The sequence below is a fragment of the Scophthalmus maximus genome, chromosome 20 (assembly GCF_022379125.1).
Source record: "Scophthalmus maximus strain ysfricsl-2021 chromosome 20, ASM2237912v1, whole genome shotgun sequence".
NCBI classification, from domain to species: Eukaryota; Metazoa; Chordata; class Actinopteri; order Pleuronectiformes; family Scophthalmidae; genus Scophthalmus; species Scophthalmus maximus.
The window spans coordinates 7,335,627-7,347,500 of record NC_061534.1 but is presented as its reverse complement, the minus strand read 5'-3'; the positions used below and the strand labels follow the sequence as shown (position 1 = coordinate 7,347,500).

General features: G+C 43.4%; 1 protein-coding gene across 2 annotated transcripts in view; it reads left to right on the top strand.

The window, feature by feature from the left end:
• sh2d3ca (SH2 domain containing 3Ca) overlaps positions 1-11,459 on the top strand; it is a 47,585-nt gene extending 36,126 nt beyond the window's left edge. For both annotated transcript variants that reach the window (XM_035608142.2, XM_035608143.2), the window contains 11 exons: positions 247-375; positions 2,841-2,990; positions 3,433-3,710; positions 4,673-4,800; positions 4,916-5,288; positions 6,378-6,507; positions 6,620-6,735; positions 7,230-7,401; positions 7,496-7,607; positions 7,693-7,899; positions 9,141-11,459. In XM_035608142.2, the coding sequence (XP_035464035.1) occupies positions 247-375; positions 2,841-2,990; positions 3,433-3,710; positions 4,673-4,800; positions 4,916-5,288; positions 6,378-6,507; positions 6,620-6,735; positions 7,230-7,401; positions 7,496-7,607; positions 7,693-7,899; positions 9,141-9,316 (1,971 nt within the window). In that variant the 3' untranslated portion in view covers positions 9,317-11,459. The remainder of the gene's footprint in view (positions 1-246; positions 376-2,840; positions 2,991-3,432; positions 3,711-4,672; positions 4,801-4,915; positions 5,289-6,377; positions 6,508-6,619; positions 6,736-7,229; positions 7,402-7,495; positions 7,608-7,692; positions 7,900-9,140) is intronic.
• Positions 11,460-11,874: the final 415 nt, after the last annotated feature.

Sequence of the window (11,874 nt, the reverse complement as noted above, 5' to 3'; positions counted from 1 at the left end):
CAGGGTTTGACCAGGGATTCGAACCCGGAACCTTCTTGCTGTGAGGCGAAAGTGCCAACCACTATGCCACCGTGCAGCCCTTCGTGGGTATCATCCGAATAGATAAAAGTTAAACATAGACTGTGCATCTAATCTTTGGTCTATTTCGATGTGAATTCACTGCGCGAGCTACATGTAGTGATTCTCGTGTAAACTCCCTCCCACTGATGTCTTGTGTTTTCTTCTGCTTGTTTGCATCGTGCACAGTTCTCCAAGGAGAAGTACCTGCTGGAGTCCCCCCCAGAGAAACTTCGCAAGGAGCTGGAGGAGGAGCTGAAGCTGAGCCCTGCTGACATCAGGAGCCATGGCTGGTACCATGGGCACATACCCAGAGAGGTAAACACACACACACATATACACACAGACACACACACACACACGTATAAAGAATACTGTATCAGTGTACAGTAGATGCACGGTAAAGCACAGTGTTAGTCATTACACTGGGTGTCCTGGAAGGATGTTTGGGAACAGATGGATCCATAAATACTTTTTCCGAGGTACTTGAGGTGTCAAACTGCTTGTTACACGCACACACACATACACACACACACACACACACACACACACACAAACACACGCACATGCAGGCAGCCCCTTTGCAGGCAAGTATATAAAAAGCAAGTCCCACAAAATGTAACAGTTTTATGTTTTATGTTATTTTATTACTTTCCTTCATCTACAGATGAGTAAACAAATATATAGTTATTAGCTTCAGTCCCATAGTTTAACACTCTGTTTTGATGAAGCCCAACACTGAACTTTCCCGCGTAGAAATTATTTTTATGACTTATTGATGAAAATATCCGTTTTCAATCCTTTAGCTATTAACAAAACTCACTAAAGGTATAAATGAAGAGCTTCGAGTTAAACTTCACGTCACCTTCTCTCACTCCCTGTTGCAGTAAAATTAATCTTGAATCAATACCGTAAATACATACAGTCTGAAAATTATGTATCGCTGCAGTTTTTATTTCACATCCACATGTCACAATAAATCCCAATGAAAATGCCAATAACCCGAATTAATTAAGATAAAAGTACACACATAAATATATTTCTGCGTTGCATTGACGTGGTTGTCAACCAATAGTATTAGCTCAGCGGTTACTTGGCCAAACTTTTTTGGCTTTGAAAGCGGACTATAAATGCTTTACACGCAGAATGACACTGATTAATGAATCCCATCATCTGTCACAGCTCAGTAGAAATTGCTTCAGCCTTCAGAAGTGGGGAAACTCTGCCAAACAGACAGATGCACGTGTTGCTGATGTGCACAATTGAATTTCACAGCTGGTGACTAAGACACAGATAAACAGAGACACACAACAAGAGACCTGTGCCCGCCCACACACACACACACACACACCCACACACACAGACAACATACTGCATGCACATGTGGAGGGTTCTTGTAAATTTGATCGGCTTCTGCTCTCTCTCACTCTCACACATGCATACACACACTCACAGATTCAAATCAGCCATCTGTGAGTCTTTCCTCTTTTCATTTACATAAAATATTCATTTATTCATAGATGTGCCCCCGTGTGAAGTTGGGGAAACCCAGAGTAAACAATACTTAATGACTAGATCTCCTGTACTACTGTACATAAGCGTCCCCCAAGTGCCGTCGTTCCTTCCTGCTCGTTTTCTTCTTCTTGTTGTTATGTTGTTCTTCCGTTTAAAGTCAAGACTTCCAGTTTGTATATACTGTGAGTCATGTGTGCAAGTGTGTCTTTCTTTTCACTGATATTATTTAGTGTACTTTGGTCCAAACTGTCAAGAAAAATGTTTAAAATGGAGCAGGGGTGCAATAAAAATAAATAAATAATTTTAAAAGACTACAAAAGCTCACCTGAATAGTCTGAGCTTGTGCTCTGTGTGCATACTGCCTCCTGCTGGTCGAAGGCGCTCTGTGCTGCTCTGAATATTTCATCACGTTTGTGTTGAGTGAATTTTAAGTGTCGCACCTCTCGCCTTCATCAGCCGTCTCTTTGCAGGCAACACTAAAGGGCACAAGGCTCAGTTTGAAATATGTTTCTCTCTAATGACTGCCGGATCAATATTTGTGATCCCTTCTCACAGACACCACTGACGCATCTGCAGCGTCCTGTCGCCTGGAACTGTTCCGCTCACCACGAATGGCAGATTTTGTTTCTGGTTCGCGTGTTTTGTCATTAACAATCGAGAATAATTACAGAATTACAGAAGTGCTGAAGTCAGAAACGCATTCTGGCCATTGTCCCTGGCGTTTTAAACCCATCACTGCCAATTCGCACTGTGGCACCGAGAGAGATCGTTTCATTTGTTTGTTTGCTCAGTAACACAAACTGTCCTGAGGCGTTGTCATAAATAATCATGATTCTGTAAATTCAATTATTTAACAGTCAGTGTGTCAGTAACAAAGTGTTCACACGTGCACACACACACACACACACTCTTCAGCTCAGTAAGCCAAGTTTGCTTCCAGCTCTTTAGGATTGTTGCTATTTTGTTGCCTTTTACTAATTAAAAAACATTTCTCTCTCTCTGTCTCTCTCTCTCTGTCTCTCTCTCTCTCTCTCGCTCTCTCTCTCTCTCGGGAGAGCTCATCTTTCACTCTGTTTTTATGACCTGTTTTATTCTGTTTTTTCTCTTCTGTTTTTTTGTTGCTGTGTGTGGTTTTTTTCTATTTCATTTGTAGAGGACCGTGATGTTCTCTGGTAAATCTTAATAAACATTGTGTTTTAAAAATCTAAAAATCTCTCTCTCTCTCTCTCTCTCCCTCTCTCTCTCTCTCTCTCTCTCTCTGTGTGCAGGTGTCAGAGACTCTGGTTCTGCGTAATGGGGATTTCCTGGTGCGTGACTCTCTGACCAGTGTGGGCGACTACGTTCTGACCTGTCGATGGAACAATGAGGCGCTGCATTTCAAGATCAGCAAAGTCCTGGTCAAATCCAACGAGACCAAGGTACGCATGTCAGCCGTTACTGGCAGCAAGTTTCGGCACCCATCACTGCTTGGCAATCATTTTTGATGGACTTTCTTATTCGTTATTTTTGTGTTCTCATTCTGGGATTCTCACTCCAATCATGTGTTGCTTTGCATTTCGATTATATTCTCTAGGCGAAAGGACAGTAAAGAATGATTTGATTCTCTATCATCACTTTTATTATGGCTCCAATCTTTTCTGTATCACATCTGTGTCCACTGTGAGAAATGTCTATGTAGTTTTGACAATATCTTTATCAGCCTCTACAGACATGGTCGCATTGCCCCCAGCATCCTCTCCAGACCAGCACCACACTTAACCTCATATTAAAACATTATATTTAACACAATTCAAGACCCACCCTCCATGAGAAGGGCCTGTATCTGTCTGTATGTAAATGCTGTTGCCTCCTCATCCTCAGGTGCAGTACATGCTGGAGACGGACAGTTTTGACTCGGTCCAGGAGCTTGTGCGCTTCTACATTGGCCAGCGCAAGCCGGTCTCCCAGTCCAGCGGCGTCCACATCTACTGTCCCGTAAGCAGGACTCTCCCACTGCGCTACCTGGAGGCCACGTTCGCCCTGGCCAACAGCAAGCAAGGCTCGGCCTACTCGCCGTCCAATCAGAGGGGGGCGTACATCAAGAGGCGGAGCGTCACCATGACCGATGGGCTGACGGCCGAGAAAATGATGCCACACAGGTGAGCCGGGGGGAAGAGGGGCGGAGTTGTCTTCCTGGGGGTTTTGAGCGTCAATTTTTTTTGCAGTCTTCATATTTGCCATTGTTTCATTCTTGCTTTATGTCATATATACATGGTCAGTGACTCAGACAGTCCCAGCCCAGTTGAGACACCAGTGGCACCACCAGATCCAGAGCCGGAACCTGTGCCCATCTGCAGGTTGTTCATTTGTGTGACACTGGTGTTGTGTTTGAGCACTAGACTAGTGTACTTACCTCCCACAATCTTGTGCTCCCTTCACTTCACACACACACCGTTAGCACGTCCCGTAGTACTAAGCATCCAGTCCCTTTAGCTACGTTGCAAAATTACCTGGTTTTTTTTTTTACCTCTTCTGCACCGGGTCGCTGAAGTTTCAAACAGAACAAGGCTGTTTGAAACTTGTAAATTACAAAGGAGGAGCAGACAAATATGTTGTGTACAGTGGAAATAGAGTTGAGCCTTGGGAAGTTTGGAACGGAGTTCTGCAAGCTTTTACAGTACAGGGAAAAAAATAATGACACTTTTTGACCCTTCCCCAAAAAGTTTTTGGGAATGGTTGTTGATTTCCTTGTGTTAACATGGGAAAAATAATCTTACTTAATATACAACATCAGTTAAGATTTAAAGTCTTTTCCATAGAAGCCACACTGTCCTATGTTTTCTGCTCCTTTTTGTAAGACTTAAACATGGATTTAATTCATAAATAACACAAGCATATGTGTGTGTGCATCATGCACTGTCCTGAAGGTTACACCAACTAAAATCCCTCCCTCCTCTTTCACTGTGAAATATTGAGCGGTTTAATTCGTAACCCACACCCCTCCTGTCATCTTGAAACCGATAAATGCCACACCCTGAGTTGCACTGCTTCCTTGAGGTTCCCTTCAGCACCTTCACGGCCCAAAGATTTTTAACTTGATATGAAAACGCTTTGTTTGCAGCCCGTCGACAATCCACCACCACAAAGACGCAATGCGGAACTGTGCAATGAGCATGGACCAGATTCAGGAGTACCGCTGCCCTCTGTCACCTGTTGGGGAGACCCCACTGTCTCCTGCGTACAGTGTTAGTAAGTATCAGTGACACAACAACTCTGATGCATGCACAAAGAATAAAAGTACCCCCCCTCATGTTCACAAACCCATTTTCCACAGTTTTTACAATGTTCCCTTGTTTTTTTTCAGTTACCAGGCAGAGAGCCCTCTCAGGCGGCAGGATGCTGGCTGTCGTCCCACCCTCCCCTGTGATGCGTCACTCCAGCGACCCTCAGCTCAGCCCCTTGGCCAGCAACAACCCCCCAGAGCATCCCGCTCACACCTCTCACTCGGCGCACTCCTCACCCGCCCATCATCCCAGCTACCAATCACATTCCTCAGAAACGGCAGGGAGCTACTGTGACCTCAGACCTTGCCCCGCGGGGCCCCCCAAGCCCCCGACTAAGGGCTACGTGGAGCGACTGCGAGTCGAGGAAGGGAGCCAGGAGGGAGCGAGGGAGGAAGGAGAAGGGATGTTCTGCCTCCCACAGGTGGAAACAACATCCTCGTTCCGGCCATCCAGGTACGAGACACTGAGACACACACGCGAGATCGGGCTTTCCAAACTTATGTTTCCAAAGGACACTTACTTCTCTTTTACCTTGATTAAGAGTGTGAGCGAAACATTACATAGCATCGGGAAAATTGGGATTACGGACGTCAAGTTGTGATAGTCCATCTTCTGAGGCTGAATATATATTTATGGAATTGATGTCATGTACGAAGGTGCCCTTGTATCCTGACCGTTGCTCGGAAGAATATTCTATCAGCACGCGAAGCTGCTGTGTCCAAAGGTCAATACATCTGCTGACATTTTGTCATAAAGGGCCAAACCTAGTGAATGACAGTGAGGCAATTTTGACCAGGCACTGTGATACAGCTACAGTGTGAGTGAGCAGAGACTATAGGAAAACAAACTTCAGTAAACGGCTGACGGCCCTTTTGGAAATAGCTTGATGGCAGCACACTTTGTTCCGTTGTCATAGACAGATACTAGATTTTTTTTATTATGCTTGCAGTGCCATGAGAGGACACAGTGAATGAGGTTTTTGAAAGAAGTGATGGAACCGGCAACAGCTTTCGACATTTAAGAGTCTCCTGTGAAATGTCAAGGCGCAGGGCGATTAATGCTAGATATCTGTTAAAGCTACCGTGGAAACTGGAACTGGTACATACAACTTTCCGGCTATTGTGAACGCGTCTGGCTCGGACAGTCGCCTGCTGCGTTCTTCATATGTGAACGGCAAACTCCGGTAAATGTCTGGACCCAATTTTTCCGGACATTTTTCTGGAGTCATGTTTGAAAACTGCTTAATTTAACACTGGATTGATTAATACATCTACTGTATTACACTGTTAATACTATCCAGAGATATTAGTCTTTTCTTAGATGCATTGGTATCTTACAGTAAGTTAGCAGATAGAGCAATCAATTGCACAACATAAGTGTGATGGAATTTGAATATATCAACAGCAAAAAATCCAAGAGTTTGGATATGTTCCCAGAGAACTGAATCACTGGATGAATTTATCTTCACAGTGCTCCTGCAGTCTTTGCCCGTGCTTGTGTCCTGTCCTTGTTTTCTAATGCGGTACAATTGCTCCTGTGCAGGTATGAGTCTTGCCTCATGCCGGCTGAGAATAAGCCTCTGGAGATGTCGGTGCTGAAGAGAGTCAAAGAGCTGCTGGCTGAGGTGGACGCAAGGACCGCAGCTAAACACATCACCATGGTGGACTGCAAGGTACATGCAGACAGACACACGTGCACAGAGAGCTGCAGTTCACATACACACGCATTGCGTTCAGTTCAGACAAGCATATGCACACCCTGACAAATACCTTACCCTCGCGCAGGTGGCTAGAATATTGGGCGTAACCTCAGAGATGCAAAGGATGATGGGATTGTCCTCGGGGCTGGAGTTACTGACACTTCCACATGGACACCAGCTGAGACTTGACCTACTGGAGAGGTGCAAACACGTGTTTCCCACTGTCTTCCTTTCGGCATCACCCATTAACTTCTAAATTAATTCAGATAATGATTCCCTCTGCTGTTCACTTCCTCTCCTGCCTCTTATCTCTTGCCCCCTTCTGTTCTCATCTTCAAATCTCTCGACTCTTCTCGTCTTCTCCTCCACCTCTTTTTATTCCTCTGCTTTCAAATGGTTGGTTACAAAATGTAATAGATATTTCTCCGTTTTTTTTAAATCACAGCCAACTAGCGAGGCATCAAACTGTGCTTTACAGCTTTCTTTACTAACTTCAGTCTTCCAAAAAACTTTTTTATGCAACAGAGGACATGAAATAATATGTTTCATCAACATTTGAAGGCTCTGTCAGATTACATCACTATCATCACAATCAGAATTTTCAAAACAGACTTTTGACTCAACCTTTTCTTCTTTCCTGTCAGCAGCAAACATTCGTCTTTCATAACGTCTTATTTTCCTCTTTCTGCATCCAGATTCTACACCATGTCTATCATGATGGCAGTGGACCTGCTAGGCTGCACAGGGAGCACAGAGGAGAGAGCGGCCCTGCTCCATAAGACCATCCAATTAGCAGCCGAGTTGAAAAGCAACCTGGGCAACATGTTCGGCTTTGCTGCCGTGATGAGAGCCCTGGAGTTGCCCCAGGTGAGAGGGGCAAAAGATGAAAGTCACCATCGTTACCACAAAAGTTCAAGAGGTCTTCCAGATGCATTCTCAAAATTCACTCTCTCTACGTCAGATTTCCCGCCTGGAGCAGACGTGGGTGACGTTACGGCAGAGACACACAGAGGGCGCCATTCTGTACGAGAAGAAACTCAAACCCTTCATGAAGAATATGAATGACGGCAAAGGTTGGTATTTGGCATGTGTTTTTTTTTCCTTCCAAAATGTTCCATGTGTTTTTATTTATGCCTTATGACTCTCCCCTGCTCACAGAGTCCAGTGCTTTGTCCAACACCTCCTTCCCCAACATCATCCCCGTCCTGTCCCTGCTGGAGCGCGGCGTGGCTCTCGGGGAGGCGCTGGAGCCGTGGGAGAGTGCCGAGGTTGGAGTAGACGTGGTCATGTACCACTTAGAGGCCGCTCGCACCATCGCACACCACGGGGCAATCTACAGAACCAACGCCGAGGCCAAACTGCAGGGTGAGGCCAAGTACAGAAACGTTTCTCACCACATCCCCTTTGTTTTCTTGTTATAGTGTCAGTGTAGAAATATTCAAAGACCCTCCGCATTGGAACAAGGACCAGAGGAGATATTCAATAGTTTGTTTTGTTTTTTCCCTGAAGGATTTTCCAAAGGATTTGCACTTAAGCATTTGTCTGTTCCAGATGACCACAATGGCCTAAAGAGAAATTAAAGCAATAAGTGGTAAAAAAAATCCTTTACTATTAAACAAAGAAACAGCTACACTCAAATAATACATCCAACGCACTGTCAAAATCAGAAATATGATCCGGAGTTTGTCGTTCGCATGTGAAAAAACGCCCTCCCGGTCATGGGCGTTCACAACAGCCAAGACCATTTCCACAACATTTTAGGTGAGGGGTGTTGCCTGGGAAGAGCGCCAACTCAATAAGGATGCGTTGAAACAGCATCAGTGTCATGACATTGCTGATTCGATATAACGATCGTGGGTTTGTTTGTGTGTGTATGTGTGGTTGCTATGTTGACTGTATTGATCCCTAATACCTCCCCATTGGTTCTCGGTTTGAGGTCATTACTGCTTTATTGAACAGCCTTTCAGAAACTATCAATTCACACCTTTGTTTTCTGTTTTATGTCCTCATCCATCAGCCTGACCTCAGTCTGCCGCTTTCATCAACAGAAGCTTCATACAAAATGTTAAAGCGGCTCCAGCTTAAGATGTCAAATGTTGTAATGCTGTCGTTAGTGTATCAACAGGGTAAGGTTAGAGAGTTTTAATTAGTTTTATTGAGCGCTGGGGAGGAACTCACTCTCTCATCACGAAGACGGCAATTTATGTGTGGACTTATGAGCAGAATGAACCGGAAAATCAATTTCCGATGAGCATGCCGCTTCATTCTTAAATAAGTGGCCATGTGTAGAGGGAATATCAAGTTTGACTGTTTAGTTCACGTTACATTTTAACATGCAGCTGGTGTTTTTATTTTTAATACATGTCTATGCCTTCATAGTTTTCAATAAAAAGGCCAAATTGTAAACAAAAGAAGAGACAAATCTAAAAGCTTTTCTTCAATTTTGTCCATTGGTTGTTGAATATTAATCTTTCTTTTTTCCCCCATTCTATTGCCCAATCATGGATTTTGTTGCAACTTGTTTTGTTTTCTGGGAACTGCTATTTCACCATGATTTTTATGAAAACCAAGGTCATCAACATAGATTATCCTTTTCTCCTCTCCAGGACTCCCGGAGCGAGCAGAAATACACGAGATCTTCCAGACGGAGTTTCAGATGCGCCTCCTGTGGGGCAGCCGCGGCTCCGAGGGCAGCCAATCGGAGCGCTACGAGAAGTTCGACAAGGTTCTCACTGCCCTATCACACAAGCTAGAGCCTCCTGTGCGCCACAGTGAGCTATAGCACATACCCCCGTGCCCACCAATCGAAGAAAAGAAAAAAACACCCCCGTCTGCACTCTCTACTCATAGTCGTACGGTCTTGATTTGCATCACAGAGGATGATGTGGAAGAGTCCGGTATGAGCACTGGGGGGGGGGTGAGTGTGAACGAAGAGGCAGCTAAAAGAGAATGTGCATTGATGGTCACTCGCTTAAATCACGTGTTGCACTGACTGTGGAATCCAGATAAGGCCAGGAGTTCCCTCTGCTCCTCCCTGTGGACTCCCTCACATAGCGTTAAAATATTTTAAATGGCGACAAAGAGAAGACATGCTGAGTAGAAAAAGAATATGGGGGAGACGAGTGACCCGCTCGTCTGCTCGGTACAAATAGTAACATGTACGGTATGCCCCGAGGGCCAAAACTGAGTTTGTCTTTGCTCCAATAAATCACAGAGACTTCAAACAACTGCTGTCGCACACTGTAGCAGAAATGACAACAGTAACTTGACATAGCTCATACATGAGATAGATGCTTTGACTTGTGTGAATGAGTGTGTGCGTGTCCGTCTGCACACATATGTACGTATGTTTACATTCCTCCCTTTTTGGGTATCATTAATGTTTCATGTGGTTTTTTGTTGTTGTTGTTTTTGTCTTATTTATGATCACAGAATATCAGAACATTATGGACGTTGCTTGGCCAAACTCATGAGAATGTGCCAGTGCTCCTTCCGAGGGAACCATGTTCATAAAACCCCATCAAATATGTATCAAGCAGTCCCATTAAATCCCATTAAAAATGTATCAGGCATGCATTAATAAATGGATCAGAAATTAAACATTTGCAAAAGAGAGGCTGCAACTTCTGCACGAGGGTTTTTGTGAGTTCAAAACATCAAGAGGACAAAGCAAACCTCCCTCTGTTGTACAGTAGCTGTTTTGTGCACAAAGTCTCGCTGAACTCATGTATTTTGAGATAGAAGATAAATTAGATGTATACTTCTAAAATCGAGTTAAAGCAATGTTTCACTTTACTCCAGCTTCAGTAATCTTGAGCTGCAGTATGCAGAAATAATTCAAATGGGTAATAAATGTTGCATCAAGTAAAATTTTGCTTTAAACTAATAATTTGGATATAAAGATGTGTCAAAATTGAAAGTATAAGGGTGATTCAGGGAAGAATTGTCATTTCTGTGGATGTTCTTTGATTATCCTGGAGAAATTTTCTAACATTCAACTTTTTTCAGTTAGGAAATCTGAATGAGGAAAAAACATCAGAACTAAATCGAGTAAGGACATGTTGACCACAGCTGTGCTGCAGAGCATGTTTTGCAAATGATTTGAATTGTTTTGTTGCATTTGGTTTAGATTTTGGTTTCATGTTCATTGCTGTATTTACAGTATGTGACCCTGAGATGGCTGGAGCCAACTCGCGGGCCTATGCAACCGAGGATCGAGTCTCCTAAAAGAGCAGACAGCCCTTCACAATAATTGTTTTCAAACTGTTTTCAAACGTTTTTTCGCATTTCACGTGTCACCTCCTTTTTGAAATGTTTATTCTTTAGTGTTCCAAAACTATTCCTGTCCAAACTGGCAATCAGAAGTATAAATTAAAGTCATATCAGGTATCGAATAATTCCAAATATACATATATATCATATCATGTATGTTTGATTGTCCCACTTTCTCGTCTGAACCGTGTTTGGGATGAGCTGAGATCAGAGGAGTCATGTGCCAGTTCCCACTGTCGTCCAACAGGGGGTGATCTTTAGTCAGGATTAAAACGCTGAATCAATAATTGTAATACAGTATAACAGGAAGACAAACACACACACACACACACACACACAGTAAAAGCATTTATGTGTGTTTTGAGACCAAGAGGATGCCTGCTGGTTTGGGTTTGATATGTGCTAACTGATGATGAAAAAGTGATGATGATGATGATGATGTAATGTTTTTTTTATTTGTCCTCTGTTGAATGGTGTACAGGAATGATCGGACTGTATGTGGACTCCCCTGTTATGTGAAACAGGGCAGTGTGAGATGAACCTGAAAAGCAAAAAGATAAGAAATGATTAAGGTCTGATCTCATGTTTTTTTTACGCACTGTACATAACGATTCACTTTTTTTTCAAATAAAACGATTGCTTGTCTCAGTGAATTTGAGTCTTTGTTCAGACAAAACTTTTTGTTGGTAAATGACTTATCGGTAAAGAATTAATACTTTGCCAAGAAAAAACACTCATTTCTTTACATTGACTAATCTCTCCACTGTTTTGGTGTTCATTGATTTAGTGTTTGTTCTAATCAAATTTATGATAACAGTAAAAAAAAATCCCCATCACAGTTTCCCTCTGTACACTGACATTTGTCTTGAAAAATGACAAAGGCTCAAGTGTGTGCCCTTATAGGATATGGAATATTGCCAGACTTGTTCAACCTACAGTGAATAAACACGCACAGAGATTCTATCTTCACACCTCTTGTTAGCGTACGAGAATGTGAAGGTGATCCTGAGCCGTCCTGCCATCATCCCCACGCACAAACACACATACACCACCGTCACAACAGATCCA